Genomic DNA, 17,910 nt, shown 5'->3' with positions numbered 1-17,910 from the left:
AATCCACGCAATCATTCCACATCTGTTAAAAGGAGATATTACGTCAGCCTCCTATGACTGTGGTAAGGATACAGTCTGGCACAATAATACTTGGTTGCAAGGTGACTATTAATTATAAATCACATGTTGATTCCCAAAAGTTTATTTTTGGGAATACTTTACATCATCTGTATAAAGTATGAATTTATTTTCTTTGACAGGGAAATGTGCTAATTTCTTGTTTCTGATATTGCCATTTCCAACCAGTTTTGTTTTGTTTTTTTTTTTTGAGACGGAGTTTCACTCTTATTGCCCAGGCTGGAGTGCAATGGTGCAATCTCGGCTCACCACAACCTCCGCTTCCCAGGTTCAAGTGATTCTCCTGCCTCAGCCTTCCAAGTAGCTAGGATTACAGGCACGCGCCACCACGCCTGGCTAATTTTGTATTTTTAGTAGAGATGGGGTTTCTCCATGTTGGTCAGGTGGTCTTGAACGCCTGACCTCAGGTGATCCACCCGCATTGGCCTCCCCAAGTGCTGGGATTACAGGCGTTGAGCCACCGTGCCTGGACTCCAGCCAGTTTTTTAGACACCCCAAGTAATCAATGTGTGTAATTAGAATTTCAAAACATTTACCTGTAAGCTGTTGTTAAGCAAATCAAAGTCACTGTATCTTCTAACAATCTGTAAGAGACAAGAAGTAGTGTTTTGATTCAGCAAAGACTATCTCTTTTCATTTCTTTATTTAATATGCATTAGAATTAGTAATATTGGCACTCTAGAGCTCAGGCACTTGTGCTAAGGGTAGTAGGGCTTATACCTGGTGCTTAACTGTTTAACCTGACAAGCCTAGAAAACAGACTTAGCAGTGCCAAGCGTTGGCTGGGCCATGGGAAACTGGTTAATACCTGTCAAATTCACAAGATGCCAAGAGATAAGTGAGAATATTTGTTTTCAGGGCAAACAGCCCTTCAAATGTCTTTCTTATTAACCAGGCACCTAGAAAGATGAATGACTTAAAAAAAAAAAAAAGTTTTACTGAGCATGGAATCAAAGCAAGAGGAAATGGACAGTTTTGAGGCCATTTCACCTTTGTCCTGGGTCAAACTTTCCCCAGGTGAGCTCCCACCACCCTGGAGACTGGACTGCATTGCAGGCAGAGCTGCCACACATCGCCCTGATTCCCCAGGGTTCCCCCTCTTGACAGACAGTCCACCTTCCATTGTCTACACATTCTTTCTCAGTTGTATTAATGCCATTGATTAGGCTATAGACAAATTCTACTAGTTCTTCAGGCCCTGATCAAGAAAATAATTTTGGTTTGAATAGTTTGACTTTAACCTTTATTGGTGATTTTCACATGTTAATGTGCAGAAAAGTATTACCTGGATATCACCTAGAACCCTATCGGGGCTCAGAAAATGATATCCCAGTATGGTACTTTGGCATGCTAAGTACTTTGAACTAAAGGAGATTAGAAGGCCTCAGAAATGGGCTGGGCACAGTGGCTTGTGACTGTAATCCCAGCACTTTGGGAGGCTAAGGCGGGTGGATCACCTGAGGCCCGGAGTTCGAGACCAGCCTGGCCAACATGGCGAAACCCGTCTCTACTAAAAATACAAAGATTAGCTGGGCATGGTGGCGAGCACCTGTAGCCTCAGCTACTCGGGAGGCAGAAGCACTAGAATCGCTTGAGCCTAGGAGGCAGAGATTGCAGTGAGCAGAGATCGCTCCACTGCATTCCAGCCCAGGCAACAGAATGAGACTCTGTCTAAAAAAAAAAGAAGAGCTCACAAATGAGTTATTCTTTCTGGTCTTCTGCCCTCCTGTCTCTAGCCCCTCTACCTCTCACAAAGTAAGCCATAAAACCTAGAGGTTGCTCTCTCCCTTCTCCCTTGAGGACTCTCATTCTAAAGGGGTCCTGCCCCATACCCAGGAGGAAGGAAGGCTACACGGACAGACCAAGAAAAACAGACAGGCCCAGGCACAATGGCTCATACCTACAATCCCAGCACTTTGGGAGGCAAAGGCAGGAGGATCCCTTGAGCTTAGGAGTTAAAGACCAGTCTGGGCAACATAGCAAGACCCCTTTTCTACAAAACTAAAAATTAAAAAAAGAAGAACAGACAAGGCCAGGCATGGTGGCTCATGCCTACAATCCCAGCACTTTGGGAGGCTAAGGCAGGAGGATTGCTTGAGCTCAGGAGTTCCAGACCAGCCTGGGCAACATGGCCAAACCCCATCTCTATAAAAAATACACAAAAATTAGTTGGGCATAGTGGCACCTGCCTATAGTTCCAGCTACTCAGGAGGCTGAAGTGGGAGGATCACTTGAGCCCAGGAGGTCGAGGCTGAAGTGAGCTGTGATCACACCACTGCACTCCAGTCTGGGCCACAGAGCAAAACCCTATCTCAAAAAAATAAAAATAAAAACATAAAGAAATTGTTTGTTCAATCACATTCTACATGGCTATCCATTCTTCATCAAATCAAGCATAAAAATGGACAGTTTTCCCCGGGTCTTTGGGTCTTCATTTCTGAAAGTTCCTGTGTCACATAAAACTTTGATTGGTCAGGCGCAGTGGCTCACACCTGTAATCCCAACACTTTGGGAGGCCGAGGCAGGCGGATCACGAGGTCAGGACATCGAGAACATCCTGGCTAACACAGTGAAACCCTGTCTCTACTAAAAATACAAAAAAATTAGCTGGGCCTGGTGGCGGGTGCCTGTAGTCCCAGCTACTCGGGAGGCTAAGGCAGGAGAATGGCGTGAACCCAGGAGGCGGAGTTTGCAGTGAGCGTAGATCGTGCCACTGCACTGCAGCCTGGGCGACAGAGCAAGACTCCGTCTAAAAAAAAAAAAAAAAAAGCTTTTAATAAATAAATTTGTTATGCTTTTCCCTTATTAATCTGTCTTCTGTTATAGGAGTGTTGGCCACAACCATTACCATGGGTGAAGAAAGGTATCACACCTCTCTGCCCCTACAACCCCACCCATTGAAAATCTGATCAGTAGGTCTAGGATGGGGCCCAAGAGTCTACATTTTTGTTGAGTCCTCCTGGGTTTCTAATGCAATGGATCTAGAAAACTGCACCAAGGGTTGATCTTTCTGGTAGGACACTGCTGTTGGCCCTGTTTGCCAAATATACATCAAAAAGTTAAATATAAGGTCATCCCTGATAACAGCCAAGAAGCAAAAGATCGTAGAGTGGTTAACCACAGAGAATGAGCAAATTCCAACTCTATTCTGCCAATGATCTAACTGTGACCTTAGACAGTTACTTACTTCACAAATGTAAAATGAGGACAATACTACCACATAGGACATTTTTAAAAGGTTAAGTGAATTAATGTGTTTAAACTAGTGAACACTTAATACATGCTCAATAGATGTTAAATATAATAATTATTCAAACAAACAGTAGTTTGAAATTTCAGGCAAAGAAAAGACCAAGTGTGGACAACTGTGTGTAAGAGGCTGCTTAAGGTAGAAGGTTAAAGTTTGAGCTGGGCTGTGAAGGAGAAGGTAAGATTTTTGGGAGAGAAGAAGGGTTGCAGGGAGGTGGAGGTGGTAATTATAATTACTAAAACAGGAAAGAAAGGGCCCCTATGCAGAATTCAGCCACCCTCTGTAAGTCAACTCAGATGGGAAGGACCTCTCGATCTGTCCAGGAATTCTTTTCTCTCTGAGGCCACCACTGAAGAAAGCAGAGCCTGGGGCCCCAAGAAGACCCTCCCCTAGAGACAATGAGGGAGCTAGCACCAGAAGCTGCCCATGAGTGGACCTGAGATCCATAAAATGTAGTGGCCCAAACTGTACAATAACCAAGACTCAATCTCACCTTTCTACCTGGTAGACTGAACTCAAACCATAGCTACAGGGAAGAAGGTGTGAATTTCTAGAAAGAAAACAAGTAATTTGCATACACTATTTGCCCTGGGTTGAGCTGGGGAACAAATTCCTAGATACCCTCCATAGTAATATCAATCACACACAATTTAACCAAACAACTGGGGACAGGAAAGACTCTTATCATACTTGTCTTAAAGCTAAAAGTTTATAGCTAAAAGAAACATGATTTATATTTATGCATGTTCTGATTTTTCCAGACTTTCAGAGGCCCCAAGTCAGGGTTTTAGTCACGCATTTAAATATTTTTCTAATTGACAAAAAAAAAAAAAAAGATGCTTACCTGCCAGCTGTTTTCCACAGAAATTCCTCTTTGCACTCGAATAATATATTCCTTAAAAAGAGAAGGGAAGAATAACCTCAGTTATAAAACTGAGTTTGATTCCCAAATCAGGGAATCAAAAATAAGTTTTAAAAAATCAGATAAAGTAGACTTCAGAGCAAGGAAAATTACCAGAGACAGAGAGAAAGGGACTTTACATAAAAACAAAAGGGTAATCTACCAGGAAGACATAGCAATCCTAAATGTATATGCATCAAACAACAGAGCTGTAAAATATGTGAGGCAAAAAACTGATAAAACTGAAAGAAGTGACAGACAAATCCAAAATTATAGTTGAAGACTTCAATACTCCTCTGTCAGGAATTGACAGAACAACTAAACAGAACACCAACTAGGATACAGAAGAACTTAACAATACCATCAGCCAACAGGATTTAATTAGCATTTATAGAGCACTCCATCCAGTAACAGCAGAATACACATTCTTTCCAAGTCATCATGCGTACCATAGACCAATACAGATCATATCCTGAGCCATAAATCTCAAAATATTTAAAAGAACCAAAATCATACAAACTAGAAATCAGTAAGATTGGTAACAGGAAAATCTCCACAACAGTTGGAAACTAAACAACACAGTTCTAAATAATCCATGTTTTAAAGACAAAATCTCAAGGGAAATTAAAAATTACATACATTGAACTGAAAGAAAATACAGCATATCAAAATTTGTGGGACACGTCAGCTAACACAGCACTGAGAGGGAAATTTAAGCACTAAATGCTTATATTAGAAAAGAGAAAAACTATCAAATCAATAACCTAAACTTCACCTCAAGAACCTAGAAAAAGAAGAGCATAATAAACTCAAAGCAAGCAGAAGAAGGAAAAATAAAGAGCAGAAATCAATAAAATTGAAAACAAAGAAATAGAGAAAAGTCAAGAAATAAAAAGCTGATTATTTGAAAAGACCAATAAAATTGAAAAAAATGGACAAAATAAAGATAAGACATGTATTATTAATATCAAGAATGAATTAGGATACCACTACAGACTGTGCAGATATCAAATGGATAAGGGAATGCTGTGAACGATTCTACATATATCAATTTGACAACTTAGATGAAATGGACCACTTCCTCAGGAACACTAAATACCACAACTCACTCAATATGAAATACATAATTTGATCTTCATAATGATTTTTTTTTTTTTGAGACCGAGTCTCACTCTGTCACCCAGGCTGGAGTGCAGTGGCACGATCTCAGCTCACTGCCACTTCCGCCTCCTGGGTTCAAGCAATTCTCCTGCCTCAGCCTCCTGAGTAGCTGGGATTACAGGTGCCTGCCACTGTTCCCGGCTAATTTTTGTGTTTTTAGCGGAGATGGGGTTTCACCATATTGGCCCAGCTGGTCTCGAACTCCTGACCTCAAGTAATCCGCCCACCTCGGCCTCCCAAAGTGCTGGGATTACAGGCGTGAGCCACTGCGCCCAGCCTATAATGATTTATAATTAAATTCATAACTAAAAAACTCCGCTCCCCTTCCCCCGCCAAATATGTATCAAGGCCCAATGGTTTCACTGGAGAATTCTACTAAGTGTCTTAAGAAGAATCAACACCAATTCTCTACAAACTCTTCTAAAACACAGAAGAGGAAGGAACACTTCCCAATTCACTTGATGAAGCTAGTATTACCCAGGTCCCAAAACCAAAGACAGTACAAAAAAGAGAACTACAGATCAATACCATTCACAAACATAGGCTCAAAAATCCTTACCAAAATATTAGTAAATTGAATTCAGCAATTTATAAAAAGAATTATATACCATGACCAAGTGGGTCTCATTCTAGGGACTCAAGGCTGGTTCACCATTCAGAAACTGATCGATGTAATCTGCCATATTAACAGGCTAATCGAGAAAAATCATGTGATCGTATCAAATGATGCAGAAAAAGCATCTGGCAAAACTCAACATCCTTTCATGATAAAAAATTTTAGAAAAATAGGAATAGAGGACACTTCCTTAAGTTGATGAAAAAGTTCTACAAAAAACCTACAGCTGACATACTTAATGGTGGAAGACTCAATATTTTCCCCTAAGATCAGGAACAAGGCAAGGCAGTGTGTTCTCCTACTCAACAAACTACTGGAAGATCTAGCCAGTGTAATAAAAACAGGAAAAGAAATAAACGGCATATAGATCAAAAGGAAGAAATAAAACTGTTCCTATTTTTAGGCAACATGATAGTCTATGTAGAAAATCCCAAGGGATCTACAAAAAAACTGGAATTAATAAATTCTTAGGCCAGACTCAGCGGCTCATGCCTGTAATCTCAGCACTTTAGCAGGCTGAGGTGGGAGGACTGCTTGAGTCCAGGAGTTTAAGACTAGCCCAGGCAAAACAGCAAGACCTCGTCTCTACAAAAATAAAAAAATTAGCCAGGCATGGTGGTACATGCCTGTAGTCCCAGCTACTCAGGAGGCAGAGGGAATGCTTGAGCCCGGAAGGTCATGACTGCCATGAGCCATGTTGGCACCCGCACTCCAGCCTTGGCAAAAGAGAGAGACCCAGTCATTAATTAATTAATTGAGTTCAGCAAGGCCACAGAATACAAGTATACAAATATCAATTGTGTATCTATATACTAGAAATGAACATATATAGGTATAAATTAGAAATATAACACCATTTACAATTACTCAAAAAAAAATACTTGGAGGGAAATCTAAAACATGCACAGTACTTGTATGTCGAAAACTACAAACCACTGATAACGGAAATCAAAGCTCTGAATAAACGAATAGAAATAAAGATTTCAATTATCCCTAAATTGATATACATGTTTAAAACAAATCCTATTAAAAGTTTTTTTTCCAAATATAGTCAAGATTATTCTAAAATGTAGATGGGGCCAAGTCAGCGGCTCATGACTATAATCTGAGCATTTGGGGAGGCCAAGGCGGGAGGATCACTTGAGCTCAGGAGTTCAACCAACCTGGGCAACACGGTGAAACTCCACCTCTACAAAATATAAAAAAATTAATTAGCCGGGCACGGTGGTACGCACTTGTAGTCCCAGCTACTCAGGAAGCTGAGGAAGGAGAATTGCTTGAGCCTGGGAGGCTGAAGCTGCAGTGAGCCAAGATCATGCCACTGCACTCCAGCCTGGGCAAGAGAGCAAGACCTTGTCTCTAAATAAATAAAGTATGAGGACTCAGTCTACCTGATGTCAAGACTATTACATCAATACAGTAATCAAGACTGTGTAGTGTTGGTGGAGGCATAAACATATACGTCACTGGAAGACAACAGAGAACCCAGAAATAATTCCATATAAGTATGCCTAATTAAATTTTTTATGAAAGTGCAAAGGCAATTCAATAGAAGAATGATAGCCTTTTCAACAAATGGTGCCAGAGCAATTGGACACTCAGCAATGAAATGAACCTCAACCTAAGATTCATGTGTTGTATTACTTTCATGTGTCAGAGCAATTGGACACTCAGCAATGAAATGAACCTCAACCTAAGATTCAGGCATTGTATTCACACATTGTACTACCAAAATGAATTATGTACTTAAATGTAAAATGTAAAACTGTAAGACTTTTAGGAAAAAAAATAGGAGAGAAAAATCTGGGATCCAGGTTTAGGCAACAAGTTCTTGACAGCAAAAGCATGATCTATGTAAGGGAAAAATTGGACTTCATCAAAATTAAAAACATTTTTCTATGAAAGAACAAACATTTTTTAAAAATCCAATTAGAAAATGGGCAAATAATAAGAATACATTTCACTGAAGAGGATATACAGATGGCATACATGAAAATATATTCAACATTACTAGCCCTCAGGGAAATGCAAATTAAGGCCACTATACACCTATCAGAATGGCTTAAATAAAAAACAGTAATAACACCAAATCCTGGCTAGGATACAAAAAAACTGGATCATTCATACATTGCAGATGGGACTATAAAATGGTATAACTACTCCAGAACAGTTTGGAAGTTTCTTTAAAAACTATATATGCAACTACTATACAACCTAGCAACTGTATTCCTAGACATTTATTCCAAAGAAATGAAAACTTATATTCACATAAGAATTTATACACAAATGTTCATAGCAGCTTTATCAGTAAAAGCCTCAAAGTGGAAACAAGACAGATGTCCTTCAATAGGTGGTTAAATTCTGCTATATCCATACCATGAAATACTACTCAAGCAAAAAAAGAAATGAACTATTAATATACACAATAACTTGGATGGATCTCCAGAGAATCATGCTGAGTGGAAAAAAAAGCAATCTTGAAAGGTTATATACTGTACAATTCTATTTATATAACATTCTTGAAGTGACAAAATTATAGAGATGGAGAACAGATTAATGGTTACCTGGAGTTAAGGCTGTGGTAGTGAGATGGGCATCAGAGGGAAGCAGTGTAGCTACAGAAGGGCAAAGTGAGGAATGCTCGTAATAATGGAAGTGTTCTCTATCGTGACTGTATCACTGTCAATATCCTGGTTATAATATTGTACTATAGGTTTGCAAGATGTTACCATTGGAGAAAATTGAGTAAAGGGTATATGGGATCTCTCTCCATTTTTTTTTTTTTTTTTTTTTTTTTTGAGACAGAGTCTTGCTCTGTCACCCAGGCTGGAGTGCAGTGGTACAATCTCAGCTCACTACAACCTCCGCCTCCCGGGTTCAAGTGATTCTCCTGCCTCAGCCTCTCGAGTAGCTGGGATTACAGGTGCGCGCCAACATTCTGGCTAATTTTTGTATTTTTAGTAGAGACGAGGTTTCGCCACCTTGGCCTGGCTGGTCTCTAACTCCTGACCTCAGGTGATCCGCCCACCTCAGCCTCCCAAAGTGCCAGGATTACAGGCATGAACCACCACGCCCGGCCAAAATGAGAAGTTTTAATAGCTTCCCCAGGTAATAATTATTAAGCAAGCATGAAACACAGACCTAGAGCAGCCTCCAGTTTATACACACAGGACATTATGATGAAAGTATAAATTAAATCATAAAGAATGTTATTGTTTCCTCAAATATTCAGAACTGTTTTATTAACTTTTTTTTTTTTTTTTTTAGTCGGGGTCTCACTTTGTTGCCTAGGTTGGAGTGCAATGGTGCAATCTCAGCTCACTGTAACCTCCACCTCCTGGGTTCAAGCAATCCTCCTGCCTCAACCTCCCAAGTAGCTGGGACCACAGGCATGCACCACCACCCTTGGCTAATTTTTGTATTTTTTGTAGAGACGGTGTTTCACCATGTTGCCCAGGCTGGTCTCAAACTCCTGGACTCAAGTGATCTGCCCACCCTGGGATTACAGGTGGGATTACAGGTATGAGCCACTGTGCCCGGCCTGGAGCTGGGATTACAGGTATGAGCCACTGCGCCCAGCCTGTTTTACTAACTTTGAGTGGTATCATATAGGCATTACTCACGGTCACTACTCAACAAATCCTTTCTACTGAATTGATTCCACTGATTTAAATAGGTTATTTAGAAAATAAAGCCAAATGAGATATTAACCTGGTAACTACATTTTAAAATTGATCGTATTACACTATCATTCATTTATATGCTGTTTATTTGGCAAAGACTGATAAATTCCAAATAAGCAGGAACTTCTGCCTCTCCTGGATTATGTTAAGGATGGTACATTCAACGTTCAACAATATCCGCTCAATTATTATGTACTTGGCATGGTTTTATATGGGGTTATAAAACATTTCAAAACTGACTTGTGTAGTGTGACAAATCTCTCTCTCTCTTTTACTTTTTTTAAAGATAAGGTGTTACTCTGTCATCCACGCTAGAGTACAATGGCATGCAGCCTCGACCTCCTGGGCTCAAGCAGTCCTCCCACCTCAGCCTCCTGAGTGGCTGGGACTACAGGTGCGCTCCACCATCTCCAGCTAATTTTTAAATTTTTTGTAGAAACGGGGTCTCAGTATGTTGCTCAGGCTGGTCTCGAACTCCTGGCCTCCAGCAATTCTTCTGTCTCAGCCTCCCAAAGTGCTGGGATTACAGGCATGAGCTACCATGCCCAGCCTCAGGCAAATCTCTTAAGCAATATGCTAATGCAATTATTTCTGAATACATAAAGATAAAATGCTAAAAACAACTGACAGTCTTACATTTGGAGATCAGTCCTTTAGCATTTAAATGTTCTTGTCATCTTAGGTTCGTTTTACTGACACATTTTCTTGGCTTTTACATTCTTATAGAAATGTAAATTGGCATGTATAATTGGGTAACTCCAAACAACTACACATAAACATGTTTTTTTTATGTCTAGAGGGAAAAAAATGTTAAATCACAAAAATCACTTTGCGCATCGATTGCTTCATGTATCAGAGGAATAATTTTTTTTCTTTTTTTTTTTTTTTTGAGACAGAGTCTCACTCTGTGGCCAGGCTGGAGTGCAGTGGCGCGATCTCGGCTCACTGCAACCTCTGACTCCTTAGTTCAAGCGATTCTCCCACCTCAGCCTCCCGAGTAGCTGGGATTTACAGGCACGTACCACCATGCCTGGCTAATTTTTGTATTTTCAGTAGAGAGGGGGTTTCACCATGTTGGTCAGGATGGTCTCGATCTCCTGACCTCATGATCTGCCCACCTCGCCCTCCCAAAGTGCTAGGATTCCAGGCGTGAGCCACTGCGCCTGGCCATCAGAGGAATAATTTTAATGTTTAAAATTCCAGCTCAATGTTGGGCACTTAGAAGCTACTAAGTAAGCATTTGCTGGTCTCCTTTATATAAACTCATATAAACTACATAGCTTTGAGTTTAAAGTTTGGACATGTGTTTTTATGAAGATGTTGCTGCCAATTGTGAGCATGGACTAAGCACCTATCACGTTCCAAACCCGTGCTTTGTTCATGCTGGGGAAATGATTCTCAACAGAAAAGTGCATTCTGATGAAAAAGGTACTGCATTCCATTCCTTTCCTGTGTATAGATATAATTTAGATTAGAAAAATAAACTTGGCTATAAAACACGCAATAATGTTTGGGGAAAGCATTTGGCATATGGGAAGCAGTAGCAGCAAGACAATGCCTGCGTCCTGATGTCAGGCTGTGACATCCCAAAATGATATCCTAGTTAATGTTTCTGCCAAGACACTCTATGTTTAGGTCAGTGTTCTTAAAAGCGGGGGTGATTCTGCTCAGCAGACATCTGGTAATGTCTGGAAACATTTTAGGTTGTCACAGGGGACAGGAGTGCTACCTAATAGGTAGTGGCCAGGAATGCTGCTAAATGTCCTGTAATGCACAGGAGACCCCCACAACAAAGAGCCATCTGACCCCAAATGTCAAAGTACCAAGGTTGAGAAACTGGGGATCAGGTGAGTAGAAGAGGTCACACCAGCCCATGGAGGCTTGGGATACAGGATGGAGTGGGCGTTACTTCTGCTGTCACCTGCCCTGGACCGTGGCCCACTGCTATCCTACATGCAACACCATTTGTAGCATGTGCATGTCTACCTACAGGGTGTGCTTAGTTACTGGTAGCCCCAAGGCACCACCCATACCCATTGTATTTCCCCTGTAAAGGAACATTAAGAATGAGCCTCCAGAAGTAGAGTAGGATGGTGGTTACCACAGGGTGGCAGTGGGAGTAGACCAAGAAAGAGATGATGCTGGTGGAAGGTTTCTAGTAAGACACGAAGAATATGCTGTGGTGATCTACTGCACACCATGGTGATTGTAGTCAATAATAATGCATATTTCAAAATGACTAAAACAGTGGATTTTAAATGTTCTCACCACAAAGAAATGATAACTACATGAAGTGATAATATGTTCATTGGCTTGATTCAATTATTCCACAAAGTATATATAGTTATGCACTGCATAATGACATTTCAGTCACACAGACCACAAATATCATGATGGTCCAGTAAGATTAGGTTTTCTTTCTTGGCTTTTTTTTTTTTTTTTTTTTTTTTTTTTTGAGACAGAGTCTCACTTTGTCACCCAGGCTGGAGTGACATGCAGTGGCATGATCTCACTTCACTGCAACCTCTGCTTCCCGGGTTCATATAATTCTCCTGCCTCAGCTTCCCAAGTAGCTGGGATTACAGGTGCCCACCACCAAGCCAGGCTAATTTTTGTATTTTTAGTAGAGATGGGGTTTCACCATGTTTGCCAGGCTGGTCTGTAACTCCTTACCTCAAAGTGATCCGCCCACCTTGGCCTCCCAAAGTGCTAGGATTACATATAGGTGTCAGCCACAACGCCTGGCCAAGGTGTAATAAGATTATAATGGAGCTAAAAACATTTCTATTGCCTAGTGACATCACAGATGTCTTAACATTATAGCGCAATGGATTACTCATGTGTTTGTAGTATCGTGGTGTAAATAAACCTACTGCTTTTTATAGTTATTTCAGAGTATACTCCTTCTACTTAGAAATGAAAGGTAACTGTAAAACAGCCTCAGACAGGTCCTTCAGGAGGTATCCAGAAGGCATTGCTATCATAGGAGAGCTCCATGTGTGTTATTGCCCCAGAAGACCTTCCAGTGGGACAGGATGTGGAAGTGGAAGACAGTCATACTGATGATCTTGATACTGTGTAGGCCTAGGCTAATGTGTGTGTTTATGTCTTAGTTTTTGTTTTTTTTTTTTGAGACAGAGTCTCGCTCTGTTGCCCAGGCTGGAGTGCAGTCGCACAATCTCGGCTCACTGCAACCTCTGCCTCCCAGGTTCAAATGATTCTCCTGCCTCAGCCCCCCACGTAGCTGGGACTACAGGCGTGTGCCGCCACACCCGGCTAATTTTTGTATTTTTAGTAGAGATGGGGTTTCACCATGTTGGCCAGAATGGTCTCCATCTCTTGACCTCATGATCTGCCTGCCTCAGCCTCCCAAAGTGCTGGGATTACAGGTGTGAGCCACCGCGCCCAGCCTGAAGTTTTCTAGATTGCTCGATATACCAACCAGCCTAATCAAAAGGGAAATGTTTTCACCTCAAGTTTCCAATGCTGTGAACAAAAAAAAAAAAAAGAGGCCGGGCGCAGTGGCTCACGCCTCTAATCCCAGCACTTTGGAGGCTGAGGAAGGTGGATCACAAGGTCAGGCATTCAAGACCAGCCTGGCCAACATAGTGAAACTCCGTCTCTACTGAAAATACAAAAATTAGCCGGGCATGGAGGTACGCATCTGTAGTCCCAGCTACATGGGAGGCTTAGGCAGGAGGATCACTTGAACCCAGGAGGCGGAGGTTGTGGTGAGCCGAGATTGCACCACTGCACTCCAGCCTTGGCAACAGAGCAAGACTCCGTCTCAAAAAAAAGAAAAAAAACACACAGCTGCCTACTGCTTGCAACCAGGCTGTAGCTCTTATTAAAGTAAAGAGAAGAGAGCCCTGGAGACCAGCAGAAACTCGACATTTGAAGTCAGGCCTCCACCTCCTGAGCTGGAGTCAGCAGCCTGGGATTCTCCAATGAATCATTCCCATCTTTACTGCCCTCTCCGATGTGGAACAGGATCGACAGAGTGCATAAAAGAGAAGATAAAGCACCAAGGCCCATCAGGCATGGAAAGGAGAGCTAACAGCCCTGCAGGGCAGACCTGAGTCAGATGGATTTCAGCCTGCCACCAAACCCTGCCATCTGCTGCCACTTCCCCAAAGGGCCCACTCCTTTCTGCCCCTCCTTTTGACACAACACCCCCTATCTTGGCATGCCAGGGAGGCTGCTGTGTCAAGTCCTACCATGTGGGCATTCTGGCAAATCACTGAGGTCTGGTGCTGAAGTTTTTCAAACTGGAAATGCACTTGCACCAGGACCACGTGATTTCTGACTTAAGTGAGGGAGGAAAAGAGATAATTAACTTAAAACCAGTACTGATCATGTGCTGGGAATTTTGCTAAGCCCCTAACCCAATACTTCTCATTAATCCTCACAGCCACCCTAGGTGGTAGATCTCAGCTCAGCGAGATCGAATGAGCTATCCAAGGTGGCATAGCTAGGATGCAGCTGGCTGGGAACTGGAACCCAAGTCCTGCTGACTCCCAAGACCCTCCAACCTGCCAGACATAGCTGGCAACCCGGGGAAGTCCTGAGGCCAGGCTCTTTCTGCAATTTGGAAAGGGGGGAGTCCTCACTAGTCCATGGACTGAGCTGGTTCACCCCAATGATGTAGACCCACTGACTCTTACCTGAGGGTGCAGAGGTGGGGGCTGTTATTCCCACACCTTTGGAATTGATTAATGCTCCCAACACTGGCCGTGCCATTTTCCAAGTAAGCATCCCCACTTGCAATTTGTTTTCCTGAGTTTCTGAAAGGGTATGTGGGATTTCACTGCACAGTAGCAGGTACTCAAAGGTACCTCGGTTTGGTGAAATTTTAGGAAAACGAAGTAGGAAAACGTATTTTGAACCTTTCTGGCCCCAAATTACTTTAGTGAGGCTACAAACACAAATTACTTTGAAATAAACGTGTTAAGTCGCTCAAGCCAAAACTTACGCAAACCTTCAAACCAGCCTAGCCCACGTAATTCTCTCTTCCCTTTCGGCACAGCTATCAGATGTGCCGTGAAACTTGAAGTACAGAAAAAGACACCAGCAGCTGTTCAGAGATGTTTTGCAGAACCTGTCAGTGTTCCCATCTCTCTACCCCTAAGGCAGAGCATCTCAACCCTGCTGCATTCTAGAATCACCTAGAGAACTTGAAAAGATACCTACACTTGTGCCCTCACAGATTCTGATTTAATTTGTCTGGCCTGGGCACAGGCATTAGCAGGTCTTCTGTTTTTTCTCTCTCTTTTTTTTTTTTTTTCCTTTTCTTTGAGACAGAGTCTCACTTTGTTGCCCAGGCTGGAGTAAAATTCACAATCTTGGCTCACTGTAACCTCTGCCTCTGTCTCCCAGGTTCAAGCGATTCTCGTACCTCAGCCTCCCAAGTAGCTGCGACTACAGGCGCACACCACTATGCTTGGCTAATTTTTGCAATTTTAGTAGAGACGGGATTTTACCATGTTGGCCAGGATGGTCTCGAACTCCTGACCTCAGGTGATCCCACCTGCCTCAGTCTCCAAAAGTGTTGGGATTACAAGCGCGAGCCACTGCCACCACACCTGGCCAGCAGGTCTTAAATGTTCCTCAGTTGATACTAATGTGCAGCCAGGGGTGAGAACCATTGTTCTAAACCTCTTAAAGAAATCGGGCCAGGCGCGGTGGCTCATGCTTGTAATCCCAGCACTTTGGGAGGCCGAGGTGGGCGATTCACAAGGTCAGGAGTTCGAGACCAACCTGGCCAACATGATGAAACCCCCATCTCTACTGAAGATACAAAAAAATTAGCCAGGCACGATGGTGGGCGCCTGTAATCCCAGCTACTCAGGAGGCTGAGGCAGGAGAATCACTTGAACCTGGGAGGTGGAGGTTGCAGTGAGCTGAGATCAGGCCACTGCACTCCAGCCTGCGACAGAGTGAGAGACTCAGTCTCAAAAAAAAAAAAAAAAAAAAAATTAGGAAGCAGCTCCACACCACAAAAATAAAAAACCTTGCACGAGTGGAAGGCAACAGATGACGCAACCACCAACCAAACCTCATACATAATCTCCTCTACTCTCACCCATATCTCCCCACCTCCTCTTAAGGACTCAGCTCATCTGTCTTTTTGGGGGTACAGTTGGTATCTAACCTGAGCCTCTAGAAATCCCTCACACTGGGCTCTGTAGTGGTGGCTCCCATAGGCACCACTCACACTATCTGCCAATGCCGTTTAAAGGGAGCAAGAAAGAACTATTTCCCTCTGCTGGAGGAAATGAGTCTCTGAAGGATAGATGCCTTGACTAGAAAGTGGTGGATCTGGGAGAGGAGGCAGGCCTGTTTGTCTCCAGCGCCCATCAGCCACACCACCCCTCTGGGTTCACTCCGAAACTCACTTCTCCCCTGGCACTTTCTCTTCATAGGAAGGCCTGAAAAGAATGCTGAAAACAAGTGACCTGGCTGGAATCTACCACCACGCTACTTCTCTGCTCCAGGACCTTCCATGGCTCCCACTGGCTCACAGGGTAAATCCAAATTCCTCAGCCTAGCTTCCAAATTCTTCTACCACCTGACCAAACTGTCCTAACCCTTTCTTCCCATGCAAACCCTCCTCTACCCAGTCAGACTGTTTACATCCTAAATATCCCTTACTTATGCCCCTCTTTTCGCTGTTCTACCTATTCAAAATCACAGTGTCACACAGCACAACAGCTGCAGCCATAGGCAGCAGTCCACATCATCCTAGAGGACAGCAAGGTTTCTGAGGAAATTCTCATAGAATTCAGCTTGCAGGACTTCTGCTTAGCTCACTGGCCACCTGCCTGGCCGCTTACAGTCCTTAATATTTCACTTAGAATTAGTGATTACTCCTTGCTCTGCTAAGTAGTCATTATTTACTGTTGTTTCATCTGCAGATTTTCAGTGCTAGAACCTACCTTTGTTTTGTTTCAATTTTTCTGCAATCTAATAATATGCAAAAACTGCCCCAAAACAAATGAAAATGTTAAGGGTTTTTAAAGGCATCTGAAGAATCATTACTGTATTAACCTAAATTTTGGCAGATGAATAAAGCCAAACGCATCTTCTTTTCAGCCACATGAAATAAATTTTGTTTAAAAATCTAATTCATAGAGACCGGGCACAGTGGCTCACGTCTGTAATCCCAGCACTTTGGGAGGCCGAGGCGGGCGGATCACGAGGTCAGGAGATCGAGACCATTCTGGCTAACACGGTGAAACCCTGTCTCTACTAAAAAATACAAAAAATTAGCCGGGCGTGGTGGCGGGCGCCTGTAGTCCCAGCTATTCGGGAGGCTGAGGCAGGAGAACGGCGTGAACCCAGGAGGCGGAGCTTGCAGTGAGCCGAGATCGCACCACTGCACTCCAGCCTGGGTGACAGAGCAAGACTCTGTCTCAAAAAAAAAAATCTAATTCATAGAATCATGTGCTTTAACTTTAGCAAAAGAAGAGATGAAGCACACATTGCAAACACGCTTTGATCCCTGCAGTGAGATGAGCGTCATGATCATGCATGCTTCTCTTCTCCCTTCTCCGAACCTTTTGAAGTCTACACTCTCCGCTGTGGGATGGTCTCCTGCCCTACCAGGAGAGCTGGTCTCCACACCGACTTCAAAGACAGCTGATGTTCCAGAGAAGAAAAACACTGCAAAGAAGCACTCCAAAATCCTTTTGACCTCAAACATGACTACAGAATGGATACGGCTTTTTAAATAGCCACTTCCTGCAGCATTCTATAGTACAATGACCCTTAAATGACACCCACGCAAATTACATAATTTGCTAAAATGGAAACCCAGTAATTCCATCTTACATCAAAGTAAAGAAAAAAATACCAAACTTTAAAAATCTGAAGCTTAATTAAATAGTAATTAAAAATGAAATATAACTTTCACTTGTTCAATAATCCTCACAATGTCCTAAAACTCTACAAATGGATGAAGTGAACATGATCTCAGAGAACTACCCACTACATGTTTAGTAGGCTAGAATAGACAACAACATAGAAACTCGGATCCGCTGGAAATGATGCTTTTTCTTTGGGCTCTGGTATCTGAGGTGGCCAGCTCCTCATCCCTCACGCCCTTCACTGGCACTGACCTGAGTACCTGCTGGAGACTGAAGCGCTCCCTCCTGGGCCATGTCTCCTCTACCTTCCCCCTTTTCCACTGCCTCAAAGACAGGCCCCCTGGGAGCCCTTCTGG

The 17,910-nt window shown here is 42.7% G+C and overlaps 1 protein-coding gene across 37 annotated transcripts in view; it reads right to left on the bottom strand.

Annotated features, from left to right (window-relative positions):
- Positions 1-17,910, bottom strand: part of PXK (PX domain containing serine/threonine kinase like) — a 93,216-nt gene that overhangs the window by 55,947 nt on the left and 19,359 nt on the right. For 17 of the 37 annotated variants that reach the window (XR_010155261.1, XM_001174103.7, XM_009445723.5 and 14 more), the window contains 2 exons: positions 4,173-4,223; positions 615-662 (listed from right to left, as the gene is read on the bottom strand). The exons of 13 other annotated variants lie outside the window; for them this stretch is intronic. Coding sequence is in view for 20 of the 24 variants with exons in the window: in XM_001174103.7 (XP_001174103.1) it covers positions 615-662; positions 4,173-4,223 (99 nt within the window). In the remaining 4 variants the exon portion in view is untranslated. The remainder of the gene's footprint in view (positions 1-614; positions 663-4,172; positions 4,224-17,910) is intronic. 7 more of the 37 variants (XM_054680732.2, XM_063805939.1, XM_063805941.1 and 4 more) reach the window with 1 other exon arrangement.

The sequence above is a fragment of the Pan troglodytes genome, chromosome 2 (genome assembly GCF_028858775.2).
Source record: "Pan troglodytes isolate AG18354 chromosome 2, NHGRI_mPanTro3-v2.0_pri, whole genome shotgun sequence".
Lineage (NCBI taxonomy): Eukaryota > Metazoa > Chordata > Mammalia > Primates > Hominidae > Pan > Pan troglodytes.
This window is presented reverse-complemented; position numbering and strand designations above follow the sequence as displayed.